This window comes from Rhinatrema bivittatum, chromosome 6 (assembly GCF_901001135.1).
Source record: "Rhinatrema bivittatum chromosome 6, aRhiBiv1.1, whole genome shotgun sequence".
Lineage (NCBI taxonomy): Eukaryota > Metazoa > Chordata > Amphibia > Gymnophiona > Rhinatrematidae > Rhinatrema > Rhinatrema bivittatum.
The window spans coordinates 34,284,797-34,301,790 of record NC_042620.1 but is presented as its reverse complement, the minus strand read 5'-3'; the positions used below and the strand labels follow the sequence as shown (position 1 = coordinate 34,301,790).

The 16,994-nt window shown below is 41.4% G+C and overlaps 1 protein-coding gene across 2 annotated transcripts in view; it reads left to right on the top strand.

The window, feature by feature from the left end:
* LOC115093470 (ropporin-1-like) overlaps nucleotides 1-16,994 on the top strand; it is a 300,539-nt gene that overhangs the window by 211,498 nt on the left and 72,047 nt on the right. For both annotated transcript variants that reach the window (XM_029605239.1, XM_029605238.1), the window contains exon 5: nucleotides 7,523-7,698. In XM_029605239.1, coding sequence (XP_029461099.1) covers nucleotides 7,523-7,698 — 176 coding nt within the window. The remainder of the gene's footprint in view (nucleotides 1-7,522; nucleotides 7,699-16,994) is intronic.

Below are 16,994 nucleotides of genomic sequence, written 5' to 3'. Positions count from 1 at the left end.
CATGTAGAGCTGGTATGCAGCGATGCAGGCAATAAGTATGGCACCTTGGAAAACCTTCCTCCCAAGAGCGTCCATCGCTCTGTGGTCCTTCCCCAGGGGCATTGAGGAATGGCTAAGAGAGCAGATTCAACTACCACCGACTGGCGAGGCAGCCAACGCTTATCAAATCTAGCAGCCTTCAGGACAAGGTAGACCCCATCTGCCTTTTTGTTAACAGGAGGCTCTGTGAGGGGGTGTTCCTATATCCTCAGCAGCAACTCCTTAAGGATCTCGTATACTGGGACCGCCAGGATTTCCTTAGGAGCCACCAGAAACTGGAGGATCTCAAGCATTTTGTGCCTGGCATCCTCCTCTGTTAAAAGTTGAAATGGGATGGCTTCCACCATCACCCTAACAAACCCTACGAAGGTCAAATCCTCAAGCGGGGACTTCCTCTGCTCATTTATTGTTTTTTTATACCATCGTTCAGTATTTGATAACAGTTTACAAATCATAAAATATCAAAGTAAACAAATAAATACACATTGAATGATAAAAACAAATATTTAAATACAATAATGATATAAATAAGGGAAAGTAAACAATTAAAAAGAGAAAATAAAACTCAAATAAAACATAAAAACTAAAAGTACCTCAAAATCAATAGTAAAAAATTTCAATAGTAGAAATGATAACTGCTTCTTCAAAGTGCTTTCCTAGTCTTACGCTGTTTCCTGGAATGCTTTCATAAAAAGCCATGTTTTGAGATCTTTCTTAAAGGTTTTAAAGTTATTTTGAAGTCACAATTGTACTATTAAGGTGTTCCATAGTTTACGGCCTGCTACTGATATCGCCCTTGATCTAACCTCGCATAAATGTGCCATGCGAATTGATGGAATGGTTAGCAATCCTTTATTTGCGGACCTTACGTTGCGTTGGGGTGTGTGGAGGTGGACTGCCGCGTTTAGCCACTCAGTTTGTTCTCCATATATTAATGGGTAACCAATGTAATGATATTAACATGGGAGTTATGTGGTCAAACTTTCTCGCTCCTGTCAATAAGAACATGCCATTCTGGGCTTAGACCAAGGGTCCATCAAGCCCAGCATCCTGTTTCCAATAGTGGCCAATCCAGGCCATAAGAACCTGGCAAGTACCCAAAAACTAAGTCTATTCCATGTTACCGTTGCTAGTAATAGCAGTGGCTAATTTCTAACTCAACTTAATTAATAGCAGGTAATGGACTTCTCCTCCAAGAACTTATCCAATCCTTTTTTAAACACAGCTATACTAACTGCACTAACCACATCCTCTGGCAACAAATTCCAGAGTTTAATTGTACATTGAGTGAAAAAGAACTTTCTCCGATTAGTTTTAAATATGCCACATGCTAACTTCATGGAGTGCCCCCTAGTCTTTCTCTTATCCGAAAGTGTAAATAACCGATTCACATCTACCCGTTCTAGACCTCTCATGATTTTAAACACCTCTATCATAGCCCCCCCCCCCCCCAGCCGTCTCTTCTCCAAGCTGAAAAGTCCTAACCTCTTTAGTCTTTCCTCATAGGGGAGCTGTTCCATTCCCCTTATCATTTTGGTAGCCCTTCTCTGTACCTTTTCCATCGCAATTATATATTTTTTGAGATGCGGCGACCAGAATTGTACACAGTATTCAAGGTGCGGTCTCTCCATGGAGCAATACAGAGGCATTATGACATTTTCCGTTTTATTCACCATTCCCTTTCTAATAATTCCCAACATTCTGTTTGCTTTTTTGACTGCCACAGCACACTGAACCGACGATTTCAATGTGTTATCCATTATGACGCCTAGATCTCTTTCTTGGGTAGTAGCACCTAATATGGAACCTAACATTGTGTAACTACGGCCTGGGTTATTTTTCCCTATATGCATCACCTTGCACTTATTCACATTAAATTTCATCTGCCATTTTGATGCCCAATTTTCCAGTCTCACAAGGTCTTCCTGCAATTTATCACAATCTGCTTGTGATTTAACTACTCTGAACAATTTTGTATCATCTGCAAATTTGATTACCTCACGTCGTATTTCTTTCCAGATCATTTATAAATATATTGAAAAGTAAGGGTCCCAATTCAGATCCCTGAGGCACTCCACTGACCACTCCCTTCCACTGAGAAAATTGTCCATTTAATCCTACTCTGTTTCCTGTCTTTTAGCCAGTTTGCAATCCACGAAAGGACATCGCCTCCTACCCTGTGACTTTTTAATTTTTGCAGAAGCCTCTCATGAGGGACTTTGTCAAACGCCTTCTGAAGATCCAAATACACTACATCTACTGGTTCACCTTTATCCACATGTTTATTAACCCCTTCAAAAAATGAAGCAGATTTGTTAGGCAAGACTTCCCTTGGGTAAATCCATGTTGACTGTGTTCCATTAAATCATGTTTTTCTATATGCTCTACGATTTTGATCTTGAGAATAGTTTCCACTATTTTTCCCAGCACTGAAGTCAGGCTCACTGGTCTATAGTTACCTGAATCACCCCTGGAGCCTTTTTTAAATATTGGGGTTACATTAGCTATCTTCCAGCAGCTGCATTCTGAAGTATTTGTAAAGGTTGCAGAGTGTTGTTAGGGAGTCCAACCAGTAAAGAATTGCAATAATCAATATTTGAAAAAATTAAGAGTTGGAGTACAGTTCGGAAATTGTCTTGGGTTAAGAAGGGTTTCAGATGCCTGTGTGTTAGACGTTTATGGTATCCATCTCTCAATTTTGTGCTAACTTTTTAAAAATTTAAATCACTGTTGATAAATATACCTAAATCTCGGCCACAGGATGTTAATTTAATATCTGTTTCCGAATCATTGATTTTTAGAACAGGATAATTGGTGCAAGTTATTTTCTGGTTTAACAAAATAATTTCTGTTTTTACGATATTGAAAACCAGTTTCATGTGTATTAGAAGTTGTTTAATTAATTTATTTGTAGCTTTTATATACCGACATTCATTTAGTAACAGCACATCGGTTTACAATTAATGTAATGTCTATCAACGGTGCTTTACACATGAGCAATTGAGCTGGTTAGAATAATAACAATACTAGTAACATCTAAAGAACAGTTGAAGCAGATAAAGAAGTACAAACTAGATAAATCAGGGATTAAGAAGTTAAAAGATCAAATACACGTTTTAAATAAAATAAGTTAAAATACAAGTTGCAAAAAATTGCGAGGTTGTGAAACTCGTATGATTAAATCTCGTACTACATATTGGGGTAGAGTTTAAGAGCCCTTCGCGCCAGTGCACCTATTTTGCATAGGCCGCCGGCACGCGCAAAGCCCCGGGACACGTGTAAGTCCTGGGGCTTTGCTTGGTGGGGGCATGTCGGGGGCGACGTGGTGTTCGGGGGTGGGGCCGGAGGTGTGACAGTGGTCCGGGGGCGGGGCGGAGTGCTCCAGCACAGCGGCAGGCATAACTCAACGAAATAAGGTAGGGGAGGGGGATTTAGTTAGGGCTGGGTTAGATAGGGGAAGGGAGGGAAAGGTGGGGGGGGACAAAAAAACGGAGGCAGGCTGTGCGGCTCGGTGCGCGCAGGCTGCCGATTTTGCACAGCCTTGCGCGCGCCGACCCCGGATTTTAAAAGATACGCGCGGCTACGCGCGTATCTTTTAAAATCCGGCGTACTTTTGTTTGCGCCAGTCGCAAGTACTTTTTTAAAATCTGCTCCATTGTGAAAAGAGAAATAAATTGAAAATATAGGCGGAAAGATTTGGTATATGTAAGACAGGAAGGGGATTAACAAGAAGAATGGTGGAACATCTAAGGAATAGATGGGATAGAAAAGTAGACGAGGCATAATAATATATAATAAATATTGCAGGATAACATAAGTTGCAAAAATTGAGCAATAAATTGAAGCTATGTAAATTAGGAGGTAGATTATTAAGGCATTGCCAATAAATGGTAAACTGAAGGGGGTATGAGGGGTAAATGTCTACTGCTATTATGAGGGAGAAGGATCGTTAGGTAAATGCTTGTAAGAAAAGCCATGTTTTAAGTTTTTTGATAGAGATGTACATGGAGACTGTTTTTAGTGTATTATCAATCGAATCTTTAATAGGAATTAGTAATTGAATGTCATCTGCATAAATGTAATGCGAGATTCCCAGATCTACTAAGAGGTGGCAAAGAGGAAGCATATATACATTGAATAAAGTAGCAGATAAAGAAGAGCCCTGTGGAACTCCCAATTCTAAGCTTTTTTTTTTTTTATAATGCCAGCATGTGCATGTTATAAAATCGACGTGCACACCTTTTAAAATCTATCCCTGTGTGTGTGAGGGACAGAGAACCTGTGTATATTTGAGAGGGCAAGCGGTTGTCAGAGCATGGGAATATATATGAGAAAGGGAGCATGTGAGAGAATGAATGTGTTATTTTGTGTGTGTGTGTGTGAGCAAGAGAAGATAGTTTATGTGACCCTATCTCACCAATCCACAATAATCTCAGGGTAACTGGAAACCAAAAGATTCCAGATATGGAGAGCAGGAGATTTTTTAAAATCCTTATTAGTTTTAATTATTTGGTGTTACTTGATGATTCTGTTTTGAATTTTTTTTTATTTTTGGGAAATATTAGAACATTTTAAAATTATGGGATGGTTTATTCATCAGATATTTTGAAATATTCAATTGGTGTTTGAGAAACAGAAAAAATGTATGCAAATTATTTAAATTGAATGTTCGACAGCTGTTTTGACATTTATTCTTTTTATTAGTATGGTTTTAATATTATGAATGATATCTTATATCTCTTGATTTTATTCCTTCGTGTTTTGTGAGGAATGATGATGTTTCTGTTTTTCTATTGTTGCACTGCATAATACAGTCTGTCTTGTGGTTTCCAGTACAGTTTATATCAGCATATTTCTATTTAAACTTTATGGTCTGTATTTTAAAGGTCCAGTTCTTGTATAACTTTAATTCTTGCTGTGAAATTGCTGGTACTTATCACGGACTTTCATAGCATTATGGTTTTCTCTTCCTTATTTCTATTTTAAACAGAAGTTTGCTCTTTATTAATTTCACTTGCATGTAGAAAATGGTTTTGAATGTTCTTGCAGAAAATATTTTTTCATTCATATGGGGTATGATAAATGTATTCTTGAAGTACCTACAGTAAAATCTGTAAGTTTAGCACTAACCCGCAAACGAGCATTCTCTGTCGCCGGTCCACTACTGTGGAACTCACTCCCAGAACATATCCGCCTGACAGCCAACCGTACAGAATTTAAGAAATTGTTAAAAACTCATCTCTTCACCCATGCTTACAATTTATATTAAGTTTACTACACTACATTACGATTGGTAATTTAATTGTCTATTTTATGAATTTTAATGTGTTTGTTTATGATTTTATGACCTGTTTGTTAATGTGTAATACTACTTGTGTATGTGCAAATATGTGTAATACTACTTGTGTATGTGCAAATATGTAAACCACCTAGACGGATAGTCCCCTACCCATTGTGCGGTATATAAGAATTTTAAATAAATAAATAAATAAATAAATAAAAACGTACCCCTGCGTACGCCTAGCCTATTTTGCATAGGCTCGGCAGCACATGCAAGCCCCAGGACGTGCGTATGTCCCAGGGCTTTCAAAAATAGGAGGGGTGGGGGGCGGGGCCAGGGGCAGGGCTGACTCCTCCGGTACAGCGGCCTGTGCCGGGGATGGCGAGCCGGAGCACGCAAGTATGCCAGAGGCAGGCGTAACTCTGCGAGATAAGGTAGGGGGGATTTAGGTAGGGCTGGGGGATGGGTTAGATAGGGGAAGGGAGGGAAAGATGGGGGGAGCAAAAAAAAAAGTTCCTTCCAAGGCCGTTCTGATTTCGGAGCGGAACGGGGAAAGCCATCGGGGCTCCCCTTTGGCTCGGCGTGCACCCCCTTGTGCGCGCCGACCCTGGATTTTATAACATGTGCGCGGTAGCATGCACATGTTATAAAATCGGATGTACATTTCTGAGCGCCAGGTAGCGTGCACAAATGTACCCCCCGCGCTTAAAATTTAAAATCGGCCCCATATTTTGTTATAACTGCTGTTAGTAGATTAGGTGATTATTTTAATTAGAACCGCCAAGTGCATGTTTTTGTGCATTCGCAAACTATAAATGCTTACACAATTCGTAAAAATTATTACAGCGAGTTGAAACCTCATGGCTTTTAATCATTTTTGCCGACCTTTTATTTCTGATAATTTGCCCCCCCATCCCTTTGGTTTTCCTCCAAGTATTGAAACACCCTAGAACCGCCTAGTGCACGTTTTCATGCACATCTAGCTTAGACTGCAGTATTTACTGTATTATGCTGATATTCTGTGTCAGCTTGTTGTATCTCATGGCTTAGATTTTATGCCACCTATACAGATCACGTTTTTGATTGCATTGTGTTTTTCAGCCACTTATCAACTGCTGAGTGCACTTTTTCATGCACATGTGCTTGTACTGTACTATTTATTATATTATTCTGACAACTGGTGTCACCTGTGGTATCTCGTGGCTTAGATTTGCTGCTACCTATGTTGAATACTTTCTTGTGATTGTCATTTTGTTTTTGGGCCACTTGTCTTTTTCCTTTACCTTTTCTCATTGTTCCCTCACACAACAAACCAAAGCCTTATATTGAGTTCTTTTATTGAAATTCGTATGATACTAACAGTAAAAAAAAAACCCCCACTGGTATCACAAACTGTACCATAAAAACTTTTAAATAGTTTAACAAAATGCTTGTCTGTATTTATTACAGAGTATCAATTTTTACACAAATGTTGTTTTTCTCAATTATAGAGCCTAAAGCATAAATACACGAAAACGTACACATTGGCAGTTCTAGGGTAAAGCCAATCTCGGCGGTTCTAGCTTTTAAGGGATGGCCTTAGCCAATGTTCCCTTTAAAGACTGGGCTGTTGTGAGTATAAAATTGATAGGCTTTTTGCATCAAAGAAAGTAGTGCTTACAAGGTAATGCAACCAAACATTTTTGTTCATGAGCAAAACCTTTTGCACACAGCAACCCAATCCTTACAGGGAACACTGGTGGTATGTGATCTGATCCTAATGAATTAGAATTGCTTTTTTTTTTTTGTAATATCAGTGTTCAGTGCCTTTTAATTTTCTATCAAATGGTAATGCCATGTCCAGCAGTAGAAAGCTTCCGCAATGATGGGATGCTCCTTTTAAAGATATAGCTACCTATCCTAATTACAGCAATATACAACAAACTGTTCCTACTATACTACAATATTTAAATAGAGCCAACCAGAAGTGTGCATAATAATCTTACTCTTTGGTAAAGAAGTACCCATTTCATCCAGCTGGAGGATACACTACCAGAATGTTATTTTATTCTGTGGCAAGGTTTGATTTTCTCTAATATTTAATACAAATTTAAATCATGCAACTGATGCAGAGTCCCAGAACTGACTTCAGAAGGGAGGATGACTGTAATTATATGAACATTTGAAACTGAGACCCTCTAAATTGTATTATTTTCTCAACAGACCATTGCCAAAACACTGAAGATTGCATGTGAGGTTTTATCATCCGATTGTGAAAATAGCCCACCTCGGATCCCTTTTAGCACTTTCCAGTTTCTTTATACCTACCTAGCTGAGATGGATGGAGAAGTATCACCAACACAAGTCAACCGCATGTTGAATTACATACAGCAAGAAATGTAAGCAGAGCTTAGCAAATCTAAAGTTGAAAGTCAAACTGTGTAATACAGTAAATTAAAATGGAGGGATTATAAACCATTCATCAAGTTGATAGGTGTTGCTGCAAGATTATTTTAGAATTAAAAGAGGAAGTACCATGAAAAACTGATTTTAACACAGATTGTTCCCTAGTCCTAACATAGCTGTCATGATAAAAAAAAATATATAGTACTATTCTTTAGATATTTAGAAGTCGATGTACAAACCAGTGTTAAACTGGCATATTATCGGGCTTTATCTGCCAGTTTTAATACTGATGGTCATCGGGTTTTAATGACCCAAACTAATTAGATACAAAATGTGGCGGCATTACAATAGTTCAGATAAAGACAGTGCAGGCATAGTCATACTGCTACAGTCGGCAGCAAAGGTTTCCCTGTGTTTACTGGTCCAAAGTGAAAGGGGTGGTTAGCATGGGGAACCTCCCCCAATATAAAAATGAGCTACCACAGCCCTTCCAACACAACATTCCTTCACAAAAAAATTCTCTCTGGGCCCTTGAAGAAAACCTTCCCCTAAGAATATAGTAGGGTTTCCATGCCCAGTTGACCCCATAGCCTCCCCAATCCAGAAGATAAAAGCCTCTGGGCCTACTCCATTTAAGACCAAACTTACCTATCAATGTCTTAAACATCTTTGCATGCAGGAAAGAGCCTTGGGGTGGAGAAAGGCAGATACACTGCCAAGACTGTGAATGTTGGTTTTGATTTATGCTGTTAAGACAAGCAGGCTGGTTTCTGTTATTTTGCTCACTGTGAATAACCAAAAAATATTTTAAAAAAACAACCCACTGTAGTGAGAAAAAAAAATCAACTCAAACAATATCATCCATTACTTTTCAAAAAATTTGTATTGAGGAAACCATATAATTTATATAAAAAAGTATAAAAAATGTATAAAGATGGACAAAGGTGGTTTCATATGCATTTTTCATCTGTACCTCCACAGGTTACCCAAAATGATCTAAATATAATCATTAACCAACCTCCAACCATCTTTTCTTTTTTTTATAATAAACCAATGTGGTGCCTAAAAAATATGAGAATTGAGTCAAACAAGCATGCAAAAATTATGGCCATTAATTAATATATTTTAAAAATCACTCATTGAGCAAATCCATTGTAAAGCACAGTGTACTTAGGTTATCTTATTTAAATCCCGACATTGCCGAGTTTCGGAACAAGTTCCTTCTTCAGGGGACCCAACATGGCCAAATATCCACTTTCTTTTAGTCAGATATCTGAAGATCAATGTCTGCTGCTCTTCCATTGAAATTCTTTATAAATGGATTATAAGATCAATGTCCACCATTCTTTCATCAACTTCTTTAGAAAACGGGTTGCTAGCGGAATGCTGCCCCATTGTGAATAAAGCATTTTTTCTGTGGAGAAAAGACTGGAGTCCAGAATGGTCTGTCCTCCAGTCTTTCTAAAACTTAAATCCACTCACACTGCATCATATGAGCCTTGATAGAGTCTAATCTGTAAGCCCGCTAGTGATAACAATGTGTACTCCAGTTTGTTAGCCAGTTGGACAATGTACGTTTAGCAAATGCCATGTCTAGTCTGTTAGGATCCAAAGAGACAAATAGTTGTGAGGCCTGTCTATGTGGCTGAGTTTTTTTTTTTTCTGCAGTAAGCTAAAGCCTTTTTGTGTCTAATGAATGAAGGGCCTTCTCGTCTTCATGTACATGTAGTCTCTGGAAACAATGTAGGTAACCCAATGAATTGATTAAAATGGAAAGCTGAGGCCATCTTTAATAGAAGCTTTAGTTGGGTGCAGAGCACCACTATTGTAGAAGAACTGCATATAAAGCAAAATTGCTTACCATGTAATAGGTGTTATCCCAGGACAGCAGGATGTAGTCCTCACATATGGGTGACATCAGTAACGGAGCCCTAGTGCGGGAAAACTTCTGTCAAAGTTTCTAGAAACTTTTGACTGGCCCTGTGAGGCCACTGAGCATGCCCAGCATGCCATGATATTCTCTGCCACAGGTGTCTCACTTCAGTCTCGTAGGTAGCAATAAGCTTTAGCAAAAATAAAATAATAAAAGAAATGTGACCCAACTCCGCGGGGTGGCGGGTGGGTTTCGTGAGGACTACATCCTGCTGTCCTGGGATAACACCTATTACAAGGTAAGCAATTTTGCTTTATCCCAGGACAAGCAGGATGCTAGTCCTCACATATGGGTGATTAGCAAGCTAGAGGCTGAGTCATTGTATATTGAGGCAATAGTTATGTATTGTAGTTGAAATGAATCAGCCGAAGATCACAGCAGGTTGGTTGTAGAAGGAGTTGGGTTTATACTGGACACAAGTTCTTTAAGACAGACTGTCCATAAGTTGAATCTTGTCGTCCTTCTTTGTCCAAACAGTAATGAGCTGCAAAGGTGTGGAGAGAACACCATGTTGCTGCTTTACAGATGTCCAGAATTGGTACTGAATGATAGTGTGCAACTGAGGTTGACATTGCTCTTACTGAATGAGCCTTTACTCGCCGTTGGAGAGGAAGGCCTGCTTTTTCATAGCAAAACTGTATGCAATCTGCTAGCCAATTGGATAGAGTATGTTTACCCACTGCTTTACCCAGTTTGTTTGGATCATAAGAAACAAATAGCTGATTGGACTTCCTGTGGACTGCAGTGCGGTTTAGATAAAAGGATAGAGCACGTTTACAGTCTAAGGTATGTAGAGCTGCTTCTCCTGGATGGGAGTGAGTCCTTGGAAAGAATGTGGGTAAAACTATGGATTGGTTCAAGTGGAATTCCGTAACTACCTTAGGAAGGAATTTTGGATGAGTACGGAGCACTGCTTTGTCATGGAGAAGCTTTGTATAAGGTGGATACGTGACTAGTGCTTGCAATTCACTCACTCTTCTAGCTGAAGTAATGGCTATGAGGAAAATGGTTTTCCATGTGAGGAATTTTAGATCACAGGAGTCTATGGGTTCGAAAGGAGAACGCATAAGTCTTGTTAATACCAGATTCAAGTCCCATTCTGTGGCTGGAGGACGAATGGGTGGTTTAAGTTGAGTTAAACCTCTCATAAATTTGCTGACAAGAGGTTGTGTGGAAATTGGTGCATCTCCCATCTTGTTATGGTAAGCAGAGATTGCACTTAAATGTACTCTTACGGACGAAGTCTGGAGACCAGAGTCTGAAAGATGGTATAAGTAGTCTAGGAGAGAAGTAGTAGTGCAAGTGAAATGATCAAGTTTGTTTTGTTTGCACCACAAGGCGAATCTCTTTCATTTAGATGGTAGTTCTTTCTTGTGGAAGGTTTACGTGAAGCTATGAGTACTTGAGATATATGGGTGGAAAGATTGAGTGGCTGTAAGATCAAGCTTTCAACATCCATGCTGTCAGGGAGAGGGATTGAAGGTTGGGATGGCGCAACCGACCCCGATCCTGAGTTATGAGAGTAGGAGCTACTCTCAGACGAATTGGATCCCTGACTGATAGGTCTAGAAGTGTGGGAAACCATACTTGTCGAGGCCAATATGGGGCTATGAGTATCGTGGACCCCATGTCTTGTTGAAGCTTCACTAGAGTTTTGGTTATGAGCGGTATTGGAGGATACGCATATAGGAGTCCTGAGTTCCAAGGTCGAGCAAAAATGTCCTTGGCTGGCTTGTTGTTCTGTTTGTGCAGGGAACAGAACTTGTCCACTTTGTGATTCAGATAGGATGCAAAGAGGTCTATTGTTGGTTGATTCCAACGTTGAAATATCCTGGTCGCTACTGCAGGATCCAGGGACCATTCGTGTGGTTGGAACTGACGACTGAGTCGATCCGCCTCTACATTGTGTATGCCTGCCAGGTAAGCGGCTCATAGGAACATTGAGTGATTCAGGGCCCAGTCCCAAATCTGTGCTGCTTCTTGGCATAGGAGGTATGAGCCCGTACCTCCTTGTTTGTTGATGTACCACATGGCTACTGTGTTGTCGGTCTGGATAAGGATAGTCTTGTGTGAAAGGCAGTTCTTGAACGCATGCAGTGCATAACGTATAGCTCGAAGTTCCAGAAAATTGATTTGATATGTTGCTTCAAGTCGTGTCCAAGTACCTTGGGTCTGGAGAGTGTCTATATGAACTCCCCAGCCCAAGGTGGATGCATCTGTAGTTAATGTTATCTGTGGAACTGATTGTTGGAAGGGTAGGCCCTTGCATAAATTGTCTTTGTTCATCCACCATAGTAGGGATGAACGTAGTTGGTGAGTCACTTGAATTGAAGAATGGAGTGGCTGAACGGCTTGGACAATTGTGAGCGTAATGTCCATTGGGTTACTCTCATGGCGAGCCTTGCCATTGGAGTGACATGTACTGTGGAGGCCATGTGGCCTAGTAAGGTGAGAAACTGATGAGCTGTTGCTTGTGTCTTTGAGTGGATCGAGTATGCTATCAAGGATAGTGTTTCTGCTCGATCTTCGGGTAGAAAGGCTTTTGCAAGTGTGGTGACCAGATCTGCTCCTATGAATTGGAGCAGAGGAGATGGTGTGAGATGGGATTTTTGATAATTGATGAGAAATCCCGTGGAGTGAAGTAGAGCAATTGTTTGGTTGAGAGAAGTTATTGTTCCTTGTTGAGTTTGGCTTCTGATGAGCCAGTCATCTAGATATGGGAAGACATGGACACCTTGCTTGTGTAAGTGTGCTGATATTACTGCTAGACATTTTGTGAATACTCTGGGAGCAGAGGCGAGTCCGAATGGCAAGTACTCTGTATTGGAAGTGTTGATGACCCACCGTGAAGCGCAGATATTTTCGGTGAGGAGGAAATATTGGGATGTGAGCATAAGCGTCTTGAAGATCCAGAGAACAGAGCCAATCTTGTTTTTGGAGAAGTGGAAGCATGGTGCCTAGAGAGACCATCCTGAACTTTTCTTTTTTGAGAAATTTGTTGAGATTTCTGAGGTCTAAGATGGGATGTAGGCCTCCTGTTTTCTTTGGAATGAGGAAATAACGGGAGTAGAATCCTCTGCCCTTCTGAGGCCGGGGCACAGGTTCTATAGCCCTGGATTTCAGAAGGGTGGATAATTCTAATTGAAGTTGAGAAATGTGATTTTTGTTGGGATGAATTTGACTTGGTGGAAAATCTGCTGGAATTGAAAGGAAGTTGAGTTGATATCCTCGAGATATTATGGACAGAACCCACTGATCTGTTAGTGTTATCCAAGAGTTGTAAAATTTGGATAATCTGCCTCCCACAGGGAGTTCTGGTCGAGGATTTTGTGAGTGGCTGAGTTCCCTGGAAATATCTTCAAAAGCCCGCCGCAGGACCTGTTTGAGTAGCAGGTTGGGCCCTGGGCCTTCTTTGCTGTCGAGGTTGAGATCTGTGCTGAGGCCTTGTTTGTCGAGGCCTACTTGCAGGAGGGTAGAATCGTTTTTGACGGTAATAGGGTTTCCTTATATCTCTTCACTGGGTTCTACGAACAGCATGGGAAGTAGATTCATGAGGTAGGGAGGAGAGCTGTCTTAAGGTCTCATTATGTTCTTTCAGTTGGGAGACTGCTTCTTGGACCTTTGTCCAAATAAATTGTCTCCCGCGCATGGAAGGTCCACCAATTTCTCTTGGACCTCTGGTCTTAGGTCTGATGCCTTAAGCCAGGCCCATCGTCTAGCACTTATCCCTGAAGCTGCAATTCTGGATGATGTCTCAAAAGAATCGTTTGCAGCTCGTACCTCATGTTTTCCAGCTTCAAAAGCCTTGTGGATGAGGTTTTGTGCTGACTCTCTGTATTCTTGGGGGAGAGATGGGATGAAATCCTCCATCTGCTTCCAAAGGTTTCTTTGGTATTGGGTGATATATAGCTGATAAGCTGCTATTCTTGAATTCAGCATAGCACCCTGAAAAACCTTAAGGCCTAAACTGTCCAGAAACGTATTGTCCTTTCCAGGAGGATTAGAGGAATGTATCCTTGTTCTCTTTGCTTTCTTCTGAGCGGATTCAACCACTACTGACGTATGTGGTAATTGAGATTTTTGATATCCTGGTGCAGATTGGACTAAGTATGTTAAGTCCATTCTTTTATTGATGGGAGGAACTGTACATGGATGTTCCCACATTCGATGTTGAAGTTGAAGGAGAACATCATGTATAGGTATTGCCATGATTTGTTTAGGAGGATCCACAAATTGTAATACCTCAAGTGTCTGATGACGTGGATCCTGTTCAGACTCTAATTTAAAAGGGATAGAGTCAGCCATATCCTGGACAAAGGCAGAAAAGGTAAGGTCCTCTGGTGGGGACTGTTTTCTTGGGTGTGGTGGAGAAGGGTCAGACATAAAAGTTTCAGATGTGTCTGACTGTGAATCACTCCATGTATCGTAATCTGGAGTGTGTGGTCGTGTTTTCTGAGGAGCAGAAGGAGGAGCTACACCAGATGGTCCTGGAATAGGTTCTGGAGGAGAAGAGTCTTCTTCTACCAGATTCACCGGTAAAGAATCCAGTAAATCCTGATATTTCTTATGGATTGCTGAATATAAGGCTGATTCAGCCGATACTGCATCTCCAGAAGGACCTGGCATCGATAATGCTGCATGTGGCATCGATGACATCGTTGAAGTTGGATCAGGAATCGATGGCATCGATGAAATTCCGGTACGCATCATTGAGGATGTAGTCTGAATTGAGGGTATCAAAGAAGCCATACTGGAAAAATTGGGAGGCTTTGATGTAGACATCGATGAGAAAGCTGTTGTTGTACGCTGCATCGATATATCCCTCGGTATCAGAGAGGATCCAGGCTTCAGAAAAGAATCCGTTGAGGTGAAGTGGACGGTGGATGGCATTGAAAAGGAGATCGGCATCGAGACGGTGGTTGGCACCGAGACTGTGGCTGGCATCGAGACGGTGGTCGGCCTCGGGACGATATCTGTCATCGATACAGTGACCGGCATCGGGACGGTGCCCGGCATCGGGAGTGTACCCGGCATCAGGACGGTGCCCGGCATCGGGAGTGTACCCGGCATCGATGTCGATGGTATCTCAGTCATCGGCACTAGTTGTGCTGGCATCGGTGACGTCTTAGACAGGGCAGATATCACCGGCATCGGCGGAGTTGCCGGCATCGATGTAGGCACCGGTAAACTTCTTTTATAGCTTGTAGGACTGCTTCCTTTATGAACGTGGTTAAGTCCTGCGGCATCGGTGCAGACAACGGTGTTGACGGAGACGATGTTGTTTGTGTCGTATCTGTCTTAGCAGGCCTCTCGGGCATCAAAGTGTCGGTACATTTAGGCCACTTTTCGATTGGTTCCTCCCGGATAGGTGTCGAAGGTGAGGCCGAGGCATGTCGATGGCGATGTTTGTGTTTAGGCCTTACCTCTACCGCTGAGTGGATCGATGATGTCGATGGAGTCGGCGAGGATTTTCCTTCCGAAGTCTGCAATCGGCGCTTTTTTAACAAAACGTTTTGAGGAGCACCTACCGATGAAGACTTTTTGGAAGTCGATGGTGAGGGGATTAACTGCAAACTGAAGAGTTGCTGGATCTTTTCTTGGCGTAGTTTTCATCCCTTCGGCGTCATTTCTTGGCATTTTTCACACGATGAAATATCGTGTTGATCGCCTAAACATCGAACGCACTCTAAGTGCGGATCGGTAACAGACATTGTTCGGTTGCACGTCGGGCATTTTTTAAACCCCGACGCCATGTTGTCGATGGCCGTCGATGACTGGAAAAAATAGATAGCGTATATCTAAAAATTTTTCCCTAAGTTACTTCACCAGCCGGTGAGGTGAGACAAAGTGAGATCCCGTGAGGGAGAATTTATGAAAAAATATTATGTTTTTAAGAAAAACTGAGAGAACTCTCAGGGGGCTCCGGTCCGTGCTGCTAGCCAGCGGTGCGGAAAAACGAAGACTGAAGTGAGACACCCGTGGCAGAGAATATCATGGCATGCTGGGCATGCTCAGTGGCCTCACAGGGCCAGTCAAAAGTTTCTAGAAACTTTGACAGAAGTTTTCCCGCACTAGGGCTCCGTTACTGAGGTCACCCATATGTGAGGACTAGCATCATGCTTGTCCTGGGATAAGAAGAATACTGAACCAAAGCCTGGAGATCACAGATACTTCTGGCTGATGTGATTGCCACAATAGTACTTTGCATGTGAGCAATCTGAAAAAAGCAGACTCCAGTGGTACAAAGGGAGGCTTCATTAGTTGTTCAAGAAACACATTCAGGTTCCATGGTACAGGTAGTTTTACAACTGAAGGTTTAATGTGCCATAAACCTTTCATGAACACCAACAAATGAGTGGAGATTGACCTACCCTCAATTTGAATATGGTATGGCACTGAGATGTACTCTCACTCATGGGATGCTAAGACCATGGGAAGAAAGGCAGAGCAAGTACTTAAGTAGCTCTTTTGGTTTACATACAAATGGTTCTAAGGAATTTTGTTGCCAACATGTGAAGAACTGTTTCTATTTAAATCAGTAAGCTCTCCTAATGGAGAGCTTACTGATTTGGCAGACACTATGATGTCCTCAACTTCTTTGGGTAAGATGAATTTGGTGATCAACAAGAACTCAACATAATGCAGTCAAGTTGAGGGAAGGAAGGTTGGAATGATACAGACATCCCTCTTCTTGAGTTAATAAAGATGGATTTGCCAGCTGCTGGAGAGCTGTCTAGATAAGCACACCATACTTGCCTTGGCCATGCTGTTGCAATAAAAATTGGATAGGCCCAGGCTTTGAGCACTTTCTGTAGTTCTGACTATCAGTAGGATTGATGGAAAAGCATACATGAGACCTGCATTCAAGCTGAGCTAAAAAACATCCTGAGAAGATGTGAGTTTACTGAAAAGAATGGAGCAAAAATGTTCTTTTCTGATTTCCTCTGACACAAAGAGGTTGATTACCAGAAGTCCCCATAGACTGAATAGATTTTGGCAGTTGATTGTTGCAGGGACAATTTGTGCAGTCGGAATACTCTGCTGAGACAATCTGAAAATATGTTGCAGATCCCTGAAAGGCAGGCTGCTTGCAGGGAAGCTTAATGTTTGCATGCCATTACCTGTGCTGCCCTACTTGTTCATGCAGAACACGATTACCTGGATGTCAAGTTTGAATGAGAATGATCCTGCCTTGGAGAAAATGCATGAAAGTTGTCAGAGCTTATCTGATCACTTGTAGTTTGAAGAGGTTGATCTGAAATTGTCTTTCCAATAATGATCAATTGCCTGGAGTTTGAAAAGGGCCTGTGTGGGCTTACCGACTCTTTGTGGAGGAGTCTGTTGCTAATGTTATTT